Source organism: Plecotus auritus (assembly GCF_963455305.1).
Source record: "Plecotus auritus genome assembly, chromosome: 4".
NCBI lineage: Eukaryota > Metazoa > Chordata > Mammalia > Chiroptera > Vespertilionidae > Plecotus > Plecotus auritus.
This window is the reverse complement of record NC_137775.1, coordinates 185,163,520-185,188,505: the sequence shown is the minus strand read 5'-3', so window position 1 is coordinate 185,188,505 and position 24,986 is coordinate 185,163,520. Positions and strand designations below refer to the sequence as shown.

The window sequence follows — 24,986 nt, the reverse complement described above, 5'->3', positions numbered from 1 at the left end:
CACGAGAACTTGGGGTTATATAAACAATGAACTCTGCATCGGGGTCCGTGGGCACATCCCTAACCTAATTAGCAGTTATTTCAAATTACACAGAAGGATCAAGGTAGTGACAAGTAGAACAACCTAACCCTTCTCACCCGAGGGCATCACTATGGTCACCAAAAACATAACTTTCAGCTGGAAGGGGTTTTTCTGAGAAACGTTTAACACAATTAAATGGTAATCAAAATACCATTAGCACTTTGTTTATGGAAAGAACAAAATCTCCAAACACAAAATTTGGAGTGAAAAGCCACATTAAATGTAGTTAACGAACTCTAGAAATTTCATGCTTCACATATATGCCACTCTTCCCCAACTACATTTTTAAGCAATACAATGAGACTTATAATTCCATTAATCCCAAAACTATAGTATCAAAAATGGGGGGAGGGATTGTATATTGCAATTTGATACATCCAATTTTAACTATTCTCTATTTGAGAGGGAGGTGCTGACAACAAATAAATAGGTTTTTAACTAATGAAAGTAATTAAAAGACCTAAGTTTCACTTTCAAAACTTTCTAAGAGAAAGTGTGAAGCCAAAGAATAATTATTTTATTTTAATATTCATACTCTTTAAATATATTATCTAAAGTCCTCTGACTCTTGTCTTGGTAATTCAGACTCAAAAATACATAAATCTCATAAAGTGATTGGACCAGGAATAAGGCTGGCTCTGTGGTTTTGGTTGGCTTTTGATGCTCTGCTCCTTTTATTATTCCTACTTGTTTTAACATTTCTTTTACGTGAAAATAGTCCATATTTTTTCTCATTAAAAAGAAGAAGAAAAAAAAAACTTTTACCTGACCCTGAAAAGGGAACTTGCAGTAATGCCTTTCACATGTCCAACTCAAACGCAGGATTGGGGTTTTGTTACTCCTTTTAATTTACAATAAAATTATACCCCTGTGAATCCCAAAGTAAGATAATATTGAGTTATTCAAAACTCAGGAACTGAATATGCCATCAGCCTCTGAGTCATTAGAAACAGCATACCGCGGGCTATGCTCCGTGGACGCTAACTACAAACATAAATTCTATCGCTAAGCTGCAAATGACTACATTTTTAGTAACAAAGTGGTAACTCATGTATTGCTTTGGTTTCTTTTCAAAGAAGCAGCTAACTTTTTTCAGGGATATTAGAAGTTAATAAACGGCCACTCTAAACTTTAATGTTCTTCTCAAGGCCTGAAACCACTGACCAAAGAGGTACAGGTTCCTTTTTTGTTGTTGTTGTTGTTAAAAGGAAATTTATTGAGTATTCTTACATATTGTGTACATCTGCTGATCTGATTGACATGTAGATGAAAGAACTATCACTATTTGGTGACAAAGTAACATGTGTTTTAGAAATCCTTTTCTTTCTTTTTTTACTAGAGGCCTGGTGTAAGGATTCGTGCACCCGTGGGGGTCCTTTGGCCTGGCCTGCGGGGATCCGGCCAAAACCGGCTCTGCAACACCCTCCGAGGGGTCCCGGATTGCGAGAGGGCAGTTCTCGGATGATGCACCCCGAAATCGGGCTCCCTCCTCTCTGGTTCCAGGTGCATCACCCGAGAACCGCAGCTGCCAAGTCACCACAGCTTGGCAGCTCCTGCGTTGAGCGTCTTCCCTCTGGTGGTCAGTGTGTGTCATAGCTACTGGTCGGTGCGTCTGCCCCCAGGTGGTAACTGCACGTCATAGCTACTGGTCAGATGATCGGATGGTCAGTCACTTAGGCTTTTATATATATAGGTTCATTTAATATTTTTGCTCCTAAGAGCTCCCAATAGGAAACTAATTCTGCTTGTTCTTTTTCAAATACTGTATTACTTAAGGAATACTGGTTCCTTTTTTAGACCTTAAAGGAAAAAAAAACAACTAGATATCACTGTCCCCAAAAAGGGGACACTAGTGAAAAAGCATTCTCTTAAATAGGACATATTTTTCAGAACCTACAAAATTCAAATTAGGTACAAAGACTTGTGGGTTAAAGAGCAGCCCAGTTTTTACAAATATGACTTTAATTAAACCTGAGGGAGAAAATTAATATATACAAAACATTGTCCAGATACAAAGTAAAATCAAATAATAAAAAGCTTCAAACGAGATACCTTGTGATTGGTTAACATCTTTAATGATTTTCTGAAGTTCTTTCAGCTCTGCATCAAGTGCGTCATAATTCAGTTCTCTGGACTCAACCTTGGGGGCTTGGAACAAAGATGGGTCTGTCCCCAGGTATGAACACTGCAGGTGACCATCCTCACTCAGGGTAACGATCACGCCCTTTAAATCACTACAATAAAGCAGAGAAAATAAGGCATAATTAAATTTGTTTGTGGGTTTAGATTGACCAACTACATTTTTATTCAATTAAGCTTTAATATACCATTAAGAAAATGACTACATTGTCTATTTCTAAAATTTTAGACCAAAGACACAATCCAAATGTTTCAAACATGGCCCTAGCTGGTTTGGCTCAGTGGGTAGAACAGCAGCCTGCGGACTGAAGAGTCCTGGGTTCGATTCCAGTCAAGGGCACATGCCTTGGTTGGGGGCTCAACCTTCAGTCGGGGGTGTACAGGAGGCAGCCGATCAATAATTCTCTCTCATTATTGATGTCTCTAACTCTCTCTCCCTCTCCCTTTCTCTCTGAAATCAATAAAAATATATTTTTTTAAATGTTTCAAACATGATTTGTATTTACAGAAGTAGTCCCAATGTTCCGATTCATTACAGAAGGGGGAAAAAAACACTAAAAATTATTATAATACAGTAGCTGTCATTTTAGGGGACCTAACTACACAGCAAATCCTGCTTTAAGAGCTTTTCAAGTACCATGTCTTTAATCCTCACGCCAGCTTCCATTTAGCCTATCATTTTAGCCTATCGTTTTAAAAAATCAAAGTTGTTTTCTGAGCTTGCTATAAAAGTAGTTGAAGTGAACACCATTTGCTTCTTCCATAGTTTGCACAGAGGAAAAAAAAATTAAACATTGTCATAAGTCATTTTGAGCTAGTACATAATGAATTTGCTTGCTTGATTCTTGTTATGTTTTTAGTGGCCATTGATTTTTTTTAAGGGGTTACCAACCAAGTTCTAAAGGTTAAATGTTAATAAAAAATCATTAAAAATTTTTAGAGAAAAGAATCTAGAAAAATGTTGCTGTTCATCTGAAGAAAAGGATAAGGTATATAAGGCTCTAGGCCTTATTCAGAATAGATAAGAATTCTTAAAACTCCCCAACATTGAATCACGTGGCCAGCTCATGAATCCAAAAGCTCAGCTGGATTGAGAGTAGCTACTAGACTGCTTGATGCTTCCCATAAGGTGGCCCAGCATCCACTTTTGCCACCGGCCTTCAACAGAACATACCTAACTCCAGGGCTGAGGCACAGTCAGTGCCACATAACCGTGTGGTATAACTTCAGAAACATAAAAAATCGATGTACATCACTGGTCCAACAGCTGAAGAACTAGACGAGGATTTGGATTAGGGACCTGGGTTCTAAATCGGATTCTGCCACTATATAGCTGAGTCAGCTTAGAGAAGTTTCCCTAAATGATCTTTATCTCCAAAGTGAGAAGGCAAGACTAGATGACCCTGAAAGGTCTTTAAGTTTTATGAATTGGCTCTGTCGATCTATCTCAGAAAATAAATACTCCCAAAATAAAATTCTTTTCTTAAGCGACATCATAGCACCTCTGGGCATGATCCGTTCTTTGCGGACAACTGAAGCCCCCTAGTGGTCGTGGAAATCCTAACTTCCAGCTCTGACAAGCCCGGTTCAAAAGGGCAAACTCTCCTCCACCTCTGAGGGGTCACAGTGGTATGCTCCCCATCCCACGCAGCCCCACTGGGGTTTAGGGACCCAGTGGATCCTCAGGAAACTCTGGCTGGCTTCTCAGAGAATGTTGAGATCATTAGTCCTTTGAAAGGGTTTTTCCATTTCATCTTCACCTTTGAGTGGTCCAGAATACAGGAAAACTAGCCTGGCCTAATGGAAGAATCCCTCACTATGCAATTTGGTCTTTGAGTTGGCTAGCTTATTATTGAATCACTTCTGTCCCACTACTTTAGATAGCAAATAGCAACAATTTAGAGACAAGGACTTACCTAAAATTTTATCTGAACCTTCTAAGTTTCTGAGTTCAGATAGGAAGAGTTTGAATAGAAATTCCTACATGTATTTTTTAATTCCCTTTCTACTTAAAGAACATTTTATTTAACAATATTGTCCATAGGGATTAATGTGGTAGGTTCTGCGAATGACAGAATTTTATGCTGGAAGAAGCCATCAAGGAAATCAAGTATTGTCTACCATACTACTCATATCTTTAAAATAGAGTGAACATCCCAAAAACTAAGGTCTCTGAATTATTACCGATCCTGAAGCACACCAGCTAACCCAAGGCATGAGTATTTTATGAAGAATCAAGGTCAAAGATGTTATATGCATAGGGCACATAATAATTCTGTCATTTTTAGCAATGGGGCATGACACTAAACAATAGTGTCTGCTTAGGAATCTAAAAGTCATTGTTTCATCACTCAGTAAACAGATTCCTGTCCTAATAATACATCCAAACAAAATTCCAAATGGATTTTAAACGTTAAACTTAAAAATATGAAACTGCAAAAATCTTTATCTGCCCTTGGGATGGAAAGGACTTTTGCTGCAAGAAGGCTATAGAGGAAACTACAAAGGGAATTATCTCTAAATCAAGCCACATAAAAATTTAAACTTGTTATATGCTTTAAAAAACAACACAGTAAAAAGAACAAAAGGCGAACTGGGAAAACACTGGCAACAAACATAAAATACATAACTCAAGTCAAACCATATGAAGTTGAGAATATTCAACTGTTTTGAACCTATAAAATCAGTTTTATGTGTTTCAGATAATATGTAAAAACTCTTACCAATCAATGAAAATAAGATTACATCCGAAAACAAGGTCAAAAGGAATGTACGATTCACACATAAAAATAGTCACTGAATAGATTAAAACACATTCCAAAATCAATAAAGTATATATTTTAAAGCTATCCTTTATTATTTAATACATCAAACTAGCAAAAATTGTATTTAAAAATCAATCCTGATGTTAGAAAAGGTACACGGAGATACAAACTCACATACACTCTCAATGGAAATGTAAATTTGTTAAAAATCCTCTTAGAGAACATTTTAGAAATATATATCAAAAGCTTTAGAAATGCTCATTGCCTTTTTATACAATAATCTACTTTCACAGTTTTTAAGAAAATTTAAAATTGACCAAATGATAAAAGGGAAAATATTTTTAATTGTGATACAGCTATAACAGAATGCTTAGAAACCAATAAAAATCACATCTTACAAAATATCTACTATCAGAAAAAATAGCAAAAACATATTAAGAGGAAAAACAAAATATAGTACTGCATATACATTTTATCCTAATTTTGTAAAATACATGTATAAAAAGCACAGACCAGGAAAAAAGAATTGTCTAAATGCTAATAGTGACTATCTCTGTTAGTGACATTATAAGCTATTTTTATCATATTTCATAATTAAATAAAATTTAAAAGAAAACTATTTTTTTGTAAGAAAAAAAAGTGTTCTATTTTCCATCCCTAGACACTGAATTTGAATCTTCAATTTAGAGGTTAAATAATCTGTGGGATTAGAACTTTTATCTAGTTCTCTTTTTCTGATAAGGCCAATCTAGAAAATGTACAACCTGAAAGCATTTGAAATACAGCTCACATAAAAAAAGAACAGTTTCTTTCATTTGCTAATTCAATCAAACAAATGAGCAATAGTTTTAAAAACAAATGAAAAGAAATATACTCAATCAAATTATATATTATTCAGCCACATTTTATGTAAAATATTTTAACTTATCAGGTTATAATTCTGGTTTTTGTTATTATATATCCCTATCAAAAAATATTGAAAACTGCACGCTGGTGTGGCTCAGTGTTTGAATATTGATCCATGAACCAAGAAGTCACTGGTTCGATTCTAGGTCGGGGCACATGCCCGGGTTGCATGCTTGATCTCCAGTAGGGGGCGTACAGGAGGCAGCTGATCAATGTTTCTCTCTCATCTATGTTTCTATCTCTCTATCCCTCTCCCTTCCTCTCTCTCTGAAATCAATAAACACATATTTTTTTAAACTTGAAAACTTAAACATTATTTATTAGACCCAGTTTTTACTCTGCCTCAGTAAGAAGCACAGGATTGAAAGGCACTTTCCTTCAAGAACAAGAGCAGATGGGAAGCAGGCAGCCTTCCCTCAGCCCCAACAGGCTGGACCTGATCCCTTGAATATACGCTGATTCACTTCACCATCTCTCAACAACAGAACAGAAGCTACAACGGCAAATAAAACATGGTCTTGCCCCAGCAGAAACTGGTCTAGTTGTAAAGGAAAACATCTTTTTTTCTTAAATAGCAACTGCAGTATAGCACGGCAGATGCTATTAGCCCAGTAGGAACAGACTGCAGTGACTTCGCCAGAGAACAGGACAAGTTTCATGGGGCAGAGGATGCAGGAGGGGTCCTGACCTACAAGTAGATCCTCAGATGAAAAATAAACAGATAGAAGGAAGAGGACCCTGGCCTCAGTGAACTCATTCAGTCTCATGACTTTAAATATTAAATACCTTTTAGGGCCAGCTCCCATGTTTATACCTCCAGACAGACCTCCCTCCCAAGTCCAGCCACATACTCGATCTCTCCACCTGGAAGGCCCACAGACATCTAACACCGAAAGTGCCTACAGCTGAGCTCCTGATTGGAGCTCCTCCTGTCCAACCCGTCCCTCCTGCAGCACAAGGAAATATATTAAACATTCAGTGAAATAAAGAAGTCAAGGCACTGGGACAAAGAAAATTGAGGGAGATTAGGCCAAGGTGGGGCCAAGAAACTACATAGGATTAAATCATAGATTCTTTCAGCCTCAAACAATAGGAAGTCACAAAAGGTTTTTAAGTATAGGAGTAAGAAATAACATGATCAGATTCATCTCTGACAAAGATCCCTTCTGACTGCAGTGTGGAGAGATCATGGGGGGGGGGGGGAGGGTGCGCTAATACGGTAAATCCAGGTGAGAAAGGGTGGTGGCCCAGGTGAAGGTGATAGGGATGGAGAGAAGGGAGTAGGTCAAACCTATTTAGAAGGTATAATCCCATAATCTTATTGAATCCCCAAGTACCCTTGTGAAGAAAAGTATTGCCTTGACTACACAAAGAGAAGAATGAAACCCAGAGAAGAGAAAAGAATAGATTGTAGTTACTAGAAGACAATAAGCAAAGCTACAGAGAGCTGCAGGCTTTCTGGCTTCGGCCCTGAAACTTTCCGTTACCACACTGCTGCCCTCAGAAGGCAGCAAGTGACTCTTCACACAGAACGATATTTTAGAGTAGACTATGTATTCAGCAAATGTAAGATGCCTTTACATTTAACTGAATTGTATTTTAAATAAACTACCAAAGGGTGGTTGTTGTTTTTTTTTTTTCATTATTATTCTAAGCACAATGACTTCATATTCAAGAATCAACTATGGAAAATAAGAGAGAAAAGGAACAGAAGAGACCAATTCTACATACAATGTCATGTGAATATTTGCCTTTAAGCTACAAAGTTAAGTACAAAATGATTGTGGTTATTTCCTCCTGAAATTAGCTGACACACCTGTTTGGAATTCAGTAGTGAAGGCCTATCTGACAGCCATTTGGAAGTTGCTGTTGTCAGCAGGAGCCAACTTTGTACATTTAGAAAGAAAAAAAGTATATCTCTTTTGATGAAAGTTATCAATGGTTAAAATTATCTGTATTATAAAGTAGATTAATGACTGTCTACAGAACCTAACCGGGATGTGGCTTTCTCGTTAGTTCTTGTGAGGACAAGTATGTCTTACACAAAAGAAATAACGCTCCTGTTGGAAAAACCTCAAATTATCATTGTTCTTACAGCTAAGCCAGCTTTGGGTTCCTTAGCGCCTTCACCGCACTAACACTGAAACAGAAAACAAAAAGAGGGGCACACAATTCTGTTCCAGGCTCTTTTTCATTTACTGTTTACCTCTCATTTCTTCACTGTATTTCATTCACTCATCATTTGTTCACTGGTTCATTCATTCATCAGATATTCTCAAACACTTGTCACATGCAGGATACTATTTGAGGGGCTATAGAGCAGACGCAAATAAAATAGAAAAGCACCTCAATGAAACTGCAGTCCCATAAAAGAATAAGACATGCGCGTTGGCAGGTATAATATGGGGTAGACACAAGTACCATAAGGCAAGTACAAAGTACTTTACTATTCAGAAGTAGGAATGTTATTTCTAGCCACAGGGATTGGGAAAATTTTAACGGTGGAAATAAAAGCTTAAGCTGGACACTGAAATACGGTTTGTTTTTCAGTTATTGTTTCTGAAATATGAATTAATACATATGTGATTTGTACACAAAGAAATGATGTTAACAGAACTTTGAAGTTGGTTCATGCTCAATTTTCCCCAGCACCTAAATGTGTTTTTTTATTTTTATTCTTGAGAGTATTACAGATGTCCCCATTTTTTTGAACCTCTGAGTAGCAGCGGAAAACTAAGAGCCTGACTACGTCACATGCACCGTTCTCTCTCTGTTCTTCGTGGCTCCATGTGCCTATGTGCCTGGGGGGAAAGTGCTTCTTACGTCATTTTCTTGATCCGCATGTATTTTGCTCCTGTCTCCTCTACGCTTCCTTCAAGCTGCCTTCCCCTTCCTGTTTAAAAGGAAAGCCCCATCTTATTCTGGTAATTACTGAGGTGTGCTTTTCCCTTTCTTCTTTGGTGTTTTCTGTTTTGTTTTGCTTATTTTTGGAGGGATGCTCCAATTTTAATGTGGAGTAGATTTTAAGTGATCTGCCCCATGATAATTTGTTTCTTTAAACCTTCTTACTAGTAATCTGTAATTTATTACATTATAACATAAATATCTGTAATATTTGAGTCTTTTGGATTTGGAGAGCCGGTGTGAAGAACACTCAGTGTGAAGGGCATGAGAGAATAAAGCATGAAGGGGAGAATTCTAGACAACGTACGAGAAACAACAAGCAGCCTGGGTATAGCATGCAATGGATAAGAAAGTGAAAAGAGATAATAATAAAAAAAAAAGAGGAAAGAGATTTTTTTAAAAAAGAGGCTTTTAAGCTAGTGAGAGACATAAGCAAAAATATGCTTAAGAATGTCTACCCTAAAAGACTCAATGTTGTTAAAAAATGTTGATTCTCCCCAAAATGATCTGTGGATGTGACACAATCCAAATGAAAATCCCAGAAGGCTTTTTTCTTTTTCCAGTGGAAACTGGCAAGCTGACTTCACATTTCTATGGAAATGCACACACACAAACACATACACACACACACACACATGCACACACACGCACACATACACACACACACACTCAAAATACTCTAGAATGGCAAAACAATCTTGAAAAAGGAAGAATAGAGATAGAGGGCTTTCACAAACTGACTTCAAGGCAAACTTGAACTCTACAGTAATCAGGACAGTGTGGTGTTGGCATGAGGGTAAACAGATCAGCGGGACAGAACTGAGAGTCCAGAAACTAACCTGGACTCATACCGTCCACTTCCCACAAAGAGGCCAAGGCAGCTCAGTGGGGGAAGAAAGGCTTTTTAACAAATGGTGTTTGACAAACTGGATCTCCACATGGAAAAAAATAAAACAGTATATCCAAAAATTAATTTGGGAGGGATCCCTGACCTAAACATAGTAGCCGAACCTATAAAGCTTTTGGGCGGGGGCGGAAATAACACCATTTCTTCAGGCCTGGGATGGACAAAGATTTTTTAGGATGTAGAAAGCAAAAAACAACAAAATAAATTACACTTCTTCATACTTCAAAACTTTTCATCAAAAGACGCTATTAAAATATTGGCCCGGCCGGTGTGGCTCAGTGGTGCAGCATTGACCCATGAACTAAGAGGTACCTAGTTCAGTTCCCGGATATGGCACATGCCTGGGTTGTGGGTTCAATTCCCCGTGTGGGATGTGCAGAAAGCAGCCCATCAATGATTCTCTCTTATCATTGCTGTTTTGCTCTCTCTCTCCCCCTCTTCCTTCTCTCTGAAATCAATAAAAAAAAAAAAAATTTTAATGGCTGGTAAGCCAAAAAAAAACCACAAAAAAACGCAACATCATTAGTCATCAGGAAAACACAAATTAAAATCACAATTGGCTGCCATCACGTACAAATCAGAATCTAAATTAAAAATTCTGACAGCACTGAACGCTGGAGAGGATGGGGAGCGGCCAGGGCTCTCACACACCACCGGTGCGAACCTAAAATGGGCCAACTGCTTGCAAAAAGGTTTGGCGGTTTCTCATGAGATTAAACATATATCAACCCTTTGACCCAGTAATTTTACCCCTAGCTATTTATCTAAGACAAATTACATCATATGCCCAAAAAAGGCTTATCCAGAAGAAGAGATGAGCAAATTATGGTGTATTCACTGAATGGAACACTACTCAGCAATAAAAAATTATTAGTCACTGCTATATGCAACAGCAAAAAAAGAAAGTTTCAAAATGTATTGAACAAAATAAGAGACATAAAGTTCATACTGTGTGGTTCCATTTATATGAAGCGCTGGGAGAGGCCACATAAATCTATTATGAAAAAGACGTGAGCAGGGGAGAAGGAATTATTCACTAGCAGGGGGCACAAGGAACAATTCCGGTATGGGAATGCCTGTAACTTGAGAGAGCCACCGGTTACACAGGTATATCCATTTGTCAAACTGCGCCGTTAAGGTTTGTGCCTTCCAATGTAGGAGAACTTTACCTCCAAAAAGAAAGCTAACGTAGGGTAGGTGGAGGTACAGGAAAAGGAAGCATGCAGAATGCTGATAACTGTTGAAGTTGAGCACTAGATACAAGGGAGTTCATTATACTACCCACTTATTTTGTACATATTTGAGATTTCCATAATGTAAAACTTTGGGGGTTAGAAAAAAACAGCAAATAAAATGCATTACATACATACAAAAATACAGGGTGGGGCCAAAGTAGGTTTACAGTTGTGAGTACACAAAACACGGAGTTTGTTCTTATATTATTATTTATTAATCATTGCATTATTTTCCATACAAACGATTGTAATCCTACTCTTGCCCACCCTGTACATATAAATGACACCACCACACACTACACACTAGAGAGATGATGTATAAAACCCGCCCTGACATGACCTGGGGACCGCCTAGCATTTCAGCTCTATATTTATGCCATAAATGTTCTCTCCCCCTCTCCCACCTCATTCAGCCTTCTCCTCCATCCTGCCCATTCCCCTTCATCAGTGTGGTAGACTGAAAAAATGGCCAAAATGTCTCCTCCCTCCCCCGTGTATCTACAGCTCTTTCTAGGTGACTTTACCATTCCTCTCATTAAGGGGTGAAGTCTATTCTGCACCACTTCAATCTGGACTGGACTTGTGCCTTGCTTTGGCTAAGAAAATATTGAGATCATCCAGCATTAGGGTGGGCTGCAAATACAATGTGTGTCCTTATAAGAGACCGAAAAAAAAAAAAAAGGATAAGACATAGAACAACATGGAGGAGAAGGCCAGGTACACGCAGAGGCAGAGAGTGGAGTGATGAGACCACAAGGCCAGGAACACGAGGGGCTACCAAAAGTTAGGAAAGAGGCATGGAATAGATTCTCCCTCTGAACTTCCAGAGGGAACCAGACCTGTTCACACCTTGATTTTGGACTTCTGTGCTACAGACTGTGAGAGAATACCTTCCTATTGTTTTATTTTATTGTTTAAGGTATTACAAATGGTAGTACATATGTCTCTTCCCCTCCCCCCCACCCCCTCACCCCCGCTACTGACCTCGCCCCGGCCTCCCACATCAAGCTGGTTGTAGTTTGTTACAGCAGACCCAGGAAACCAATACACAGCAGAGCAGAAGAACCACCAGCTAAGCTCAGCCCAGGACTGACAATCCCCAGAATCATGACCTAAATAAATATTTGTTGTTTTAAGCTAGTTTTTGAGATGGTCTGTTACATAGCAAAGCTAATTAACACAAGCAACCTTCCAAATACCCACTCCTCTATTTAAAATTATCTTTCCCAGAAAAAAATAAAATAAAATAAAATTATCTCTTCCACAGCCAATCTTGTTACCTTCAAATAAATGAGATCACCTCACTCTACTCACTAACTAATATTTCTACAATAGCACCTATAAAATGTTTTAGCATTTAAAATTTTTTTACATGTTTGTCATCTTTGACCAGGCTGCAAATTCCCTTGGGGCAGGGATTACATAATATTGAATTTGTATCCCTCAATGCCAGACAACGATGACTTCATCTACATAAAATTTTCCAAAAGAATTCATTCCAAATTCATCTTTCTCTATGATATCTATTTATAGGCAAACAGAAAAACACCACAACATTCCTTAATCAATAATTACCGACTAACAAGTCAATGAGGAAGACATCTGAAATTGCCCATAACACTTCAAATGGAACCCTTGAGATCAATATAAAATAGACCCAACTTTATTTATAGTTATCTAATATCCCTTTCCTAATCCTGCTAATCATCAAATCATAAGGCAATGACAAAAGAGGTGGGGAGACTGAGTGTGCAGGTGGTGGCTCTAACCTGGCAAGGTGCCTTGAATGTAAAAATGCCAAGAAAGCTGGTATGCAAATATATTCTCTCCCAAGGAGAAGAAAGTTTTCTACAGTAGGAGTTCCAGGCAATGAATCTTTCCATAAATAAAATGAGATGTTGGAACCCATCCCTGATGAATGAAAGAAGCCGGGTTGTGTGCTATGACTTTCTAGTGCATTAAGCCCTTACCGGAATGAAGTCAGGCACTGAGCAAACCACCTGTATATTTTTAGACCATATGTGTTGAGGAGTTACTTTAGCAATTTTTTTAAATAGTTATGGCTTGTTGGTCATATGCTGCATGAGCATCTCTCAGGTAAAGCTTCATATCACGGCTTGTAATAAATACAAAAATCTGGGCACCAGGAAGAATCCAGCATACAATCTAATTTTTCTGTTTCACAGAGAGTATTTTTTTTGCCCACCCTTCCATACTGACTTCCCAAGAATCAAAAATTTAACACACATTTTTAAGTTGCAATTTGAGGTTTGTGTAAATGGTTTTCAGTCATTATTACTATCCACAATTAGACTCAATAATCAAGAGCTGGATTATTTAATGGGAGAGACATGGTCATTAGAATGCCTAAGAAAAGGACAAGTAAATGGGGGAGCCAAGGCCAGCGTCCAAAGGTATCAAAGTAGCAGGAACTCCGGGAAAAAGATGCTGTCACAGAAAATTGCAGAAACTACAGTGGTTGTAGTGGGGAGACTGAACAAACTACCTTTTGTAGTAAAGAAATTTCTAAGCGTCAAGAAATCAGACATTAGCCTGTTCTTTCAAAACAAACTCTTATTAAACTTACTAGAAAGTCAACGTAAGACTACTAAATCGGACTAATTATGCTCACAGAATAAATAAATAAATTGCTAACCAGAAAAAATTGTAACTTCTAGAAGTGCCTCTTTTCTACTGGGGAAGCAAAATATTTATAAGGATCTGACTCAACTCTAACTTCTTTCGTTATTGAAAAAGAATATATTTATTTATTACCGACTGCATTCAGGCACCATTCCGGATGTTGAAGATAAATAGATGGGTTACACTGGTCCTTTTCCTCAAAGAACTTGAAGTGCAGTGGCCAATACAGATCAATCAAACAAGAATGTATACGGCATGTTCTGATAGACTATGGACAGCAAGGGAACCCAAAGAAACAGAGGGAAAACATGTCACAATCAGACAGACGATGCTTCCTACAGAAGAAAACACAAGCAGGAGCTGCTAGACAAAAGAGCAGGGCATTCCCGTAAAGTCTTCTCCATGAAGGACGCACCACACACACACCCTCAGAGTACAGGACATTCTGGAAAAAAAGTTTTACTAAGGCCAGAACCACTCCTTCCACAAATCCTTACTGAGTGTCAAAGATGTGCCAGGCACAGTTCTCAGAGTGAGGATATCAGTAAAGAAATCACACACAAACTTCTGTCGTCGAAAGCTCACATTCTAGTAAGGAGAAAAGCACAATGAACAAAAGAAATAAATATATGAAACATTCAAAGGTGGCAGGTGCAGTGGAGATAAAGTTAGCAGGTAACGTAAGATTCAGATTGGGTCTAGAAGGAAAGGCATGATGTGCATGGGTGTTAAGGCTGGGGAGGTGATCCAGATAATTGGAACAGCATGAGCTTAAGTATTAAGATACATGTGTTCCTATCGGCCAGAAAGTCTATTTTCTCCCAAAGAGGATTCAGATGGAAAAGTGGTTGGTGTTAAAAATTAAAGGTATACAAACACTTTTAATGTCTTGCAAAAGAAGTGTGGACCTTACCCCACAAGCAATGGGAAGCCACTGAAAGATCCCAGTGGAGGAGAAACAATCCATTTTCTCAGTCCTCCCCAGTTTCTACATGGCATTTACCAAACTGATCATGCCCCTCCCATTCGCTCATTCAATGGGCACTCACTGTGCAGCTACCTGATACTGTGTTAGAAATAATATTTTTAAAGTAACACTGTACTCCATGTCATAAACGGTTGCAGAGGTGTGGCTCGTTTCCAGTCACTAAGAAAAATAGGTGCCTATATCCCCATCCAGATACGCAGGACATTGTGCTGAGTGATATAATGGGTGAACAAAGCTGAGTAGTAGCATAGGAAAGGACATTATAAAGTGTAATCTTGTGAAACCAGAAGTGGAATCTTCGATTTTCCCCCATAGAAACTATGTCAGGATTGAAGACAATAAGTACAAAGTCTGTTTTTAAAGCATCTCTCATAAAGTAGTGATTTGGGTTCCCATTTTCAAATATACCAAGGAGAGATCTCTTCATTTCTTGGAAGCAGCCATGATAATTTAGGGACACTGATTGAGAGAATCAGTGTAGCACGGAGTTCAGGAGGGAAGGAGAATGCCTACATTCAGAATTGTGATGGATGGTGTTCTCCTATAGCTCCGTAAACGCAAGCTACCCAACTTCAGACCACTAGTGAATAACCGCATCTTATTATTAGACACCTTAGTAGTAATAATTCTTTAGCACAAACCAGTTAAAGCAAAGAATTTCAGAAAATCACTGATGTAAACTTTCTCATCTAGTTTTCTCCTGCCTGAAAGTTCAGGCAAATCTTGACAAATCAATATCTAAATTTGTTTCCACAATTCTCTTTGAGCAGCTCTTCCCTTGATTCGGGCCTTATGTTCTTCTCTAAGGAGGGCAGGAGGTTCTATGATGAGTTGTATCCTTCAACTCTAATCCTTCCTAACTTGATTCCATGCTTCTCAGCAGAGCTGAATGTGGTCCTGTGGTCTTCGTGATCAATGTGGTTTTTGTGGGGCATACAGTTAGCTAGCTGCCCGAGCTGTTTCCTTTATCAATCAGAGGATGAAATGTCACCCCAAAGCCATGGAATATACGTTCTTCTCAAGTGCACATGGGACATTTTCAAAGATAGACCACATATTGGGTCACAGGCAAAGTCTCTCCAAATTCAAGAAGATTGAAATAATATCAAGCATCTTCTCAAACCACAAGGGCATAATATTAGAAATAAACTACAATAAAAACCATCAAAAAATTCAAACACTTGGAAGCTGAATAGCATGCTATTAAACAATGATTGGGTTACCAAAGAGATCAAAGAAGAAATTAAAAACATCCTGGAAATGAATGACAATGAAAACACAACAATCCAAAATCTATGGGACACAATGAAAGCAGTCCTGAGAGGGAAGTTTATAGCTCTACAGGCCTACCTCAAAAAACAAGAAAAAATGGTAATAAATCATCTAACAATACAACTTAAAGAATTAGAAAAAGAGCAACAAGAAAAACCCAGAGTGAGCAGAAGGAAGGAGATAATAAAGATCAGAGCAGAAATAAATGACATAGAGACCAAAAAACAATACAAAAGATCAATGAAACCAAGAGCTGGTTCTTTGAAAGGATAAACAAGATTGATAAACCTCTAGCCAGGCTCACCAAGAAGCAGAGAGAGAGGACCCAAATAAATAAAATCAGAAATGAAAGAGGCAAAATAACAATAGATACCACAGAAATACAAAGGATTGTTAAAAAATACTATGAACAACTCTATTCCAACAAACTAGACAACCTAGAGGAAATGGACATATTCCTAGAAAAATACGACCTTCCAAAACTCAATCAGGAAGAATCTAAAAACTGAATAGGTCGATAACTATGGAGGAATTTGAAGCAGTCATCAAAAAGCTTCCAGCAAACAAAAGCCTGGGGCCAGATGGCTTCACAGGGGAGTTTTTTTTTTGTTTTGTTTTGTTTTTTAAATATATTTTATTGATATTTCACAGAGAGGAAAGGAGAGGGATAGAGAGCTAGAAACATCGATGAGAGAGAAACATCGATCAGCTGCCTCCTGCACACCTCCTGTTGGGGATGTGCCCGCAACCAAGGTACATGCCCTTGACCGGAATCGAACCTGGGACCCTTCAGTCCACAGGCCGACGCTCTATCCACTGAGCCAAACCGGTTTCGGCCACAGGGGAGTTTTACCAAACATTCAAGGAAGAACTAAAACCTATCCTCCTCAGACTATTCCAAAAAATTCAAGAGGAAGGAACACTTCCAAGGTCATTCTATGAAGCCAGCATCACCCTAATACCAAAACCAGATAAAGACAACACAATGAAAGAGAATTACAGGCCAATATCCCTCATGAACATAGATGCCAAAATCCTCAACAAAATTCTAGCAAATCGGATCCAGCATTACATCAGAAAGATCATACACCATGACCAAGTAGGATTTATCCCCGGGATGCAAGGATGGTACAATATCTACAAATCAATAAATGTGATACATCACATAAACAAATTGAGAGATAAAAATCACATAGTCATATCAATTGATGCAGAAAAAGCATTTGATAAAATCCAATACCCTTTCTTGATAAAAACCCTCAGCAAAATGGGAATAGAGGGATCATACCTCAACATAATAAAAGCCTTATATGACAAACATACAGCCAATATCATACTCAATGGGCAAAAACTAAAACCATTTCCCCTAAGAACAGGAATAAGACAGGGATGCCCACTTTCACCACTTCTGTTCGACATAGTTCTGGAAGTGCTGGCCATAGCAATTAGACAAGAAGCAGAAATAAAAGATATCCAAATTGGAAAAGAAGATGTAAAACTGTCATTATCTGCAGATGACATGATACTGTACATAGAAAATCCTAAAGACTCCATCAAAAAATTATTAGACTTAATAAATGAATTCGGCAATGTAGCAGGATACAAAATTAACGCCAAGAAATCTATGGCATTTTTATACACCAATAGTGAGCTTACAGAAAGACTAAAAAAAACAATCCCATTTACCATCACACCAAAAAAATTAAGATACCTAGGAATAAACTTAACTAAAGAGGTAAAAGACCTATATGTGGAAAACTACAGGACACTGAAAAAAAAGATAGAGGAAGACAGAAACAGATGGAAGAACATACTGTGTTCATGGATTGGTAGAAACAACATCATTACAATGTCCATACTACCCAAAGCAATCTATAGATTTAATGCACTCCCCATTAAAATACCAATGGCATATTTCATAGACCTAGAATGAACTCTCCAAAAATTCATCTGGAATAAAAAAAAATAAGACCCCAAATAGCTGCAGCAATCCTGAGAAAGAAGAACAAAGTAGGAGGGATCTCAATACCAGATATCAAGCTGTATTAGAAAGCCACTGTTCTTAAAACAGCCTGGTACTGGCACAAGAACAGACATATAGATCAATGGAATAGAATAGAGAACCCAGAAATCAACCCAAACCACTATGCTCAATTAATATGTGACAAACGAGGCAAGATAAATGGTATTGGGAAAATTGGACAGATACACGCAAAAAAAAAATAAAACTAGACCACCAACTTACACCATACACAAAAATAAACTCAAAATGGATAAAGGACTTAAACATAAGATGGAAAACCATGAAAATACTAGAGGAATCCACAGGCAGCAAAATCGCAGATGTATGCCGAAGCAATATCTTCACCGATACAGTTCCTAGAGCAATAGAAACTAAAGAGAATGGAACTACATCAAAATAAAAAGTTTCTGCACAGCAAAAGAAACCATCAACAAACAACAAGAAAACCCACTGCATGGGAGAACATATTTGCCAATGTTATCACTGATAAGAGTTTAATCTCCAACATTTACAGGGAACTCATACAACTTAACAAAAGGAAGATAAACAACCCAATCAAAAAATGGGCAATGGACCTAAATAGACACTTTTCGAAAGAGGACATAAGGAAGGCCAAGAGACAATGAAAATACGCTCAAAGTCACTAATCATCTGAGAGATACAAATCAAAACGACAATGAGGTACCATCTCACACCTGTCAGAATGGCTATCATCAACAAATCAACAAACGACAAGTGCTGGCGAGGATGCGGAGAAAAAGGAACCCTGGTGCACTGCTGGTGGGAATGCAGACTGGTGCAGCCACTGTGGAGAACAGTATGGAGTTTCCTCAAAAAACTAAAAATGGAACTCTCATTTGACCCAGTGATCCCACATCTAGGAATATATCCCAAGAAACTAGAAACACCAATGAGCAAGGATATATGCACCCCTATGTTCATAGCAGCACAATTTACAATAGCTAAGATTTGGAAACAGCCTAAGTGCCCATCAGCAGATGAGTGGATTAAAAAACTGTGGTACATCTACACAATGGAATACTACGCTGCAGTAAAAAAGAAGGAATTCTTACCATTCGCAACAGCATGGATGGAACTGGAGAGCATTATGCTAAGCGAAATAAGCCAGTCAGAGAAAGATAAGTATCACATGATCTCACTCATTTATGGAATATAATGAACAACATAAACTAATGAATAAAAACAGATCCAGAGACAGAGAAGCATCGATCAGACCATCATACCTCAGAGGGAAGGTAGGGGAGGGTGGGGTTAAAGGGAGAGATCAACCAAAGGACTTAGATGCATGCATATAAGCCTAACCAATGGACACAGATACCAGGGGGGTGAGGGCATGAGTGGGGGGGTGGAGGGACAATGGGGCAATAAGGACACATATGTAATACCTTAATCAATAAAGAAAAAAAGATGAAATGTATTCACTTGTACATCCGCAGTTCCACCTCTCTGCACACATATACTCCAAAGAACACGTGTTACTTTATTACCACCTAGCTTTTAACTTTTTCTGAATTCAGTGGTTGAGGCCATTTTTCAGACCTGCTAATAGTTTCTATCAATTGGTTTTAGAACTTCACTTTGGTAGAGTATAAAGTGATAATATTGTGACCAAAAAAGTGACAAAATACAATATAAACTAAATAGTTCTAATGGTTCCATTAGAGCACAAATCTATCTCTTTTTATGGGCCTACAAAACTTACTTATTTGTAATCACATTTAACAGTAAACAAATCATCTAAATCTACTGGAACTTAGCCCAAGTTAGTAACACCTTTAAGTTATAAGAGTACCTACAACTGAGGAATCACTAGCAATAAATATATCCCAAAATGCAACAGGTAAGGCAAAGATTATATCCTAACCTGGTCAGTCATGTTTTACACATTTCAGTACTAGTAAGAATTTGTTTTTAAATTCTAGATGGTCTCTGATAAGCCATCGCTAGTAATAGACCACACAAGGCATGTGCCCTTTTAAGTGGGAAATGAGAATGCACTTCTTTATAGTTACTGAAAACTTCTGCTACTACTATTACTACAGACTGTAAATTCCCTAGGGTTCAAATGACTTCAGAATTTGGCCATCAGTTAAAATCCAATAAACACAAACCACAAAAAGAAGAGGTGGGGGGGGGGGGGCCGGAATCCTAAATTACTACTATACATGCAGAGCTAAGTGATATTTTAAAATCAAATATATGTTACCAGCTGAAAATTGTATTACATTGTGGTAACCAATGAAATGGTTGTCATTCAGTCAAATTTCTTTGCATTCTTGCTCTTTTTAATTATGTCATTTAAGGCATCATGTTCGTATTTAGTAGCTTTTGGGGAAGTCTCCTCACAGATACTGCACTCATATTTTGTCCCTGCAAATATCATTTCATTCAATAGATTTCCCATAGAATTTGCTATTTCAATTACTTGCTGAAATATTTTATTTTGTTTTATTTCTATTACATATCATGCTGGAGTCACAGGAATAATGAATTTAAAGGAGCATTTCAATGCTTAAAATATGAAACAAATTACTCTGGCATCTAAAAATCCTAACTGTGAAAGCAACGCCTACACACATGTGGAATTAATTTGCAAAAGCCATCTTTTATTGGATTCTAGGTAATAACAATGGCATATGTTTTTTGTACGTCTACTCTTACAAAACAAATTTTTCACAACGTAACCTTTCAAGAAATCAAAATGCTTCAGATACTTTCCACCATACACTGTCAATCCAGTGACTCAAATGTCTGGCTTACAGGACTTAGCACACAAATACTTCAGATTACTATCAAAAGCATGGCATTTCATCATTTTTACTCCCATCCAGTTCAGTGATTATAAAGAGACTCTTACATTTTAAATCATAAAATTCCTCCTTTCTCTTTTTCTACACTTCCTTGCCCTGAGTAACAGGATTTGGTATGGGAGATGTCACTGATGCTAACGGAAAATAAATTTGGTGTATGGAAGGAAAAAAATGCTTCAGTAGCATGTGACCTTCACTATAGACTGACATTCATTAGAAAAAGTAATTTATCTTTTAAAATAAACAATCTTCTACCATTTAAGATTCTTCACTTTGTAAAATACTTCTGAATATAATACTTTTCATTACAAAAGCATTTGTTCCTTCAAAATGAATTATTTCATCATGAAATGACAGACTACTGAGAATTCTAATGAGTCTATACTACACTGTATTAAGCAATAAGATCCCAAAATCACCTGCCTCTCTTTTCTATCTTCTTTCCTGGTGTTCTAGATAAAGGGGAGGGAGGACCCTACTCTTTCCTTCTCTTCTACTTTCCTAGCATTAGGTAAGGAAAAGAGGGAACCTTGTCAGATTCTCTTTTACCTCTTCTGACTTTCTGCATTATCATAATTCTTCTGTTGAGAAGCAATATTCAAACACACACACACCAATAGTAACTATGTAAGGTAATGGATGTGGTAATTAGTTTGATTGTGGTAATCACATATATATCAAACCATTACATGGTATAGCTCAAATAAATGCTATTTACTTGTCAAGTCTACTTTAATACATCAGGGTGGAAAGCAGCACTTTTAAGAAGGAATGTGTAAAAGTACCTAAAGGTGGAACCTGTTAACTTATATACATCAACCCTACTACCCACTAGGTTTTTTAAATCAATTTTCTTTTTGAAAAATAAAAATTAGTTAACACCCCAAAATTTTGGGTCCTCTTGAAATAAGTGCTTTGGAAAGAAGCAAGTTGTAAATAAATTCATGACTTTAAGCCTATCATAGTAAAACTGCTGAAAATCAATAAGAGAAAAATCTGAAAAGCAGCTTTCAAAGAAGTAATCCTGTATAATAAAAGGCCAGCCACCATGTAACAACCACAATGACCAGAGAACAGAACCACCACGGTCCCTGGCAGGGTTGGCCCACCCCCAAGCAAGCAGTTAGGGGTGATCAGGCAGCCAGGCAGAGTGGTTAGGGGTGATCAGGTAGGCAGGCATGTGGTTAGGGGCAATCAGGCAGGCAGACTAGCAGTTAGGGGCAATCAGGTAGGCAGACGGCCCCTCCCCAGGCTGGCTCCACCCCAAGCAAATGGCTAGGGGCGATCAGGCAGGCAGGCAGAGTGGTTAGGGGTGAGCAGGTAGGCAGACAGCCCCTCGCATGGCTGGCCCCGCTCCCCAGCAAAGAAAGAGGGAGGCCCAGGCCACTGGCAGCGACTCTGAGGCAGGTGTGTGGCCAGCCAGCAATTGTCCCACAGAGGGGGGCCCAGGCCAGCCAAGCCATCGCACCCCAGCATGTCCCCTGCAGAGGGAGGCCACCGGTGGCGGGGGGAGGGGGGAGGGGTGGCAGCACTGCACAGATGGCAAGCAGTGGCAGCAGCGGGGGTGGGGCCAGCTTCCTGAAGCCAGTGGAAGGAAAGTCCAAATAGGTCCTGATCTCAGGCCAGGCCTAGGGACCCTACCTGAGGGGTCCCAGATTGTGAGAGGGTGCAGGCCAGGCTAGGGACCCCTGAGTGCATGAATTTTTGTGCACCGAACCTCTAGTAATTACAATAAAACTAGTAGCCCTGTGCATGAATCCATATGCCAGTAGCTCTCCAGTAGCTCACTGCTGCCCTCTAGTAGCTCTCTGCCCGCTGCCCTGCCCTCCTGTAGCTCCCTCCGCAACCCCCCATAGCTTGCTGCCCTGCCCCCTCCTATAGCTCTCCGCTGCCCGCTTGTAGCTCGCTGCCCCCCTCTCCTGCTGATGCGTGATCCAGTCGTTACGCGGTCGGTTGTTACGCTTCACAGCGTAACGACCATTTGCATATTACCTCTTTATTATATAGGATAACTAATTTCTCAATGGTAACTATAGAAGCCAGTTGACCATTGGACTTATATTTCCAAAGTGCTGAAAGAAAATAACTGGCTAATCTACAATTTTATACTCAGCAAAAGTATCCTTCAAAAATGAACATAAAGAAATCTTTTCAGACAAATAGCAACTTGAAAGATTTACTTACCAGCAGACCCATACAAAAAAATTGTAAAGGGTATTTTTTTAGGGAGAGATAAAATATTCTCTGATAGAAGCTTAAAGATTTAGGAAAAGGTAAAAATGTATACATATAATTAAATTTCCAAAGTTCATTACTATTTCATGACCCCTTATTGCATCTAACTAGAATAAGGATAGTATTCACATCTTAAAGAAGAAGGGGGAAAAATAGTTCATTGGTTTGAAATCCTAAAGGTAACCCTGGCAATTGCAAGAAAATAATCTTAGTCTACATCCTCCTACAAACCCATGCTGTTTCTGGAATCTATAATTAAGACGCCAAATAGAAAGTAAAAATTTATTTTTTTTCTTGTTAATTTATTTATTTTTATTTTTTTATTAAGGTATTATATGTGTACATATCTTACCATTGCCCCCCCACTCCACTCCCATACATGCCCTCACCCCCCAATGTTTTGCATCCGTTGGTTACTCTTATATGCATGCATATAAGTCCTTCAGTTGATCTCTTATTTCCCCCACCTCTCCCTAACCTTCCCGCTGTAATTTGACAGTTTGTTTGATGCTTTACAAGAAAGTAAAAATTTAAAAACGAAGGTTAAATGATTAGAAACAGAAGTAGGAAATCCTGGTTTCACTGATGCCTTTGACTTTGAGAAACTATTTTCGTGGTAGCGCATCTGTGAAATGGATATTTTCCGTTTGCCCTGCAAACTTTCCATCTGTTTCCAATTTGCTCTGTGCCAGAAGAAGCTGACAACTGCATGAAAGGATCCCTTTTCCCCTGGCGTTCAGTTGAGTTTGGCCAATGAGGATTACTGGCAAGAGACTGGAGAAAGGGAGGAAATTGGGGTCAGGGTATTTATTTCCTCAGTACTTTCCCTGCGAGGTCACCAAGGTTGGTGTGTCCCTCGGCCTGAGGCAATAATCCTGCCAGGTGGCCCTCTCCAATAGCTACAGCCGTACTCTTCAGGACCCAGTAACCAGCCCTTTCCTTGTGCCTTCATACATATGGATGATAACAGTTCCCACTGTTGCTAGCCTCACCATCCTTGTTAGTATCTCTCACCCTTGTTCACAACTACTTTCCCAAGTACCCCATTTGAGTGTGCCATCTATTTGCTGCCAAGAACCGGATCTGTACAATCGTACCTATTTGTAACATGAAAGGTCACAAAAACAGGACACTAAAAGTTCAGACTCTAAAGTCAGAAACATGTAGAATTGGATCCCAGCTCCACAACTGTGACCTTGAAAGAGCATGTCTAAGACTCTCTTACCTCCTCTGTAAAAATAATAATAATAGTAGTACCTGCTTCAAAATTTGTTGTGTAGTGTCAACGATTTAATGTAAAGAGCTTAGCCTGGTACAAAATAAGGGCTTAATAAATAGTAAGTGATTATATTTTTGACTACTACTGTTTGCTTCATAGGAATGGTGCAAAATAGACTACATGACTGACTATGAAGTTACTAGATACATCCCACTCCAACTTTTTGATTCCTATTTAATACATCATGTTTCATACCAGAAAACATCTCAGTGAGATAAACTATGCCTTTTACAATACTTTGCCCACCACAAGATTAAAATGCAACTAATATGCATAGTGTTTCTGTATGTATAAATAAGCATCTGTATCTTTTAGAAGAGAAAATTAGCACAGTAAGTGGTTCTGCTCCAGTTCAACATTACTGGGGGAAAAAAATAATGGCATAAGTTAGCTCGATCTTATTTCAGCTGGCTCAGGGCTAAAGTAAATGTCGATGGGGTCTAATCAAAGCAACCCATGTCAGTACATCCTCGACTTACATAACTGACAACTGCCCTGAGCAAAAAGAAAATGCACACATTAGATAGAAATCGAATGTGCCCTTGTGATCAGAAATGCCCCCAATAATAGCAGTAATCTCAGAACTAAAACCAAGAACGAGGAAGGAGAGGATAAAGACCATCACAAAACAGTACCCATCCTTCCAGGTTAATTTTGTGGCTAAAAGTGCTAGTTAGTACGCAATTGTGAGCACAAGACCAACCCAGCCAGCAAGGCTGAGGCCGAGTGCACAACAGCTGGATTGCTCACACATCCCCTGGAAAAGAGCTTCAGCTGC

General features: G+C 38.6%; 1 protein-coding gene across 2 annotated transcripts in view; it reads right to left on the bottom strand.

Annotated features, from left to right (window-relative positions):
- The window catches only part of BBS9 (Bardet-Biedl syndrome 9), a 337,699-nt gene that overhangs the window by 201,790 nt on the left and 110,923 nt on the right, over positions 1-24,986 (bottom strand). For both annotated transcript variants that reach the window (XM_080663780.1, XM_080663781.1), the window contains exon 10: positions 2,134-2,315. In XM_080663780.1, the coding sequence (XP_080519906.1) occupies positions 2,134-2,315 (182 nt within the window). The remainder of the gene's footprint in view (positions 1-2,133; positions 2,316-24,986) is intronic.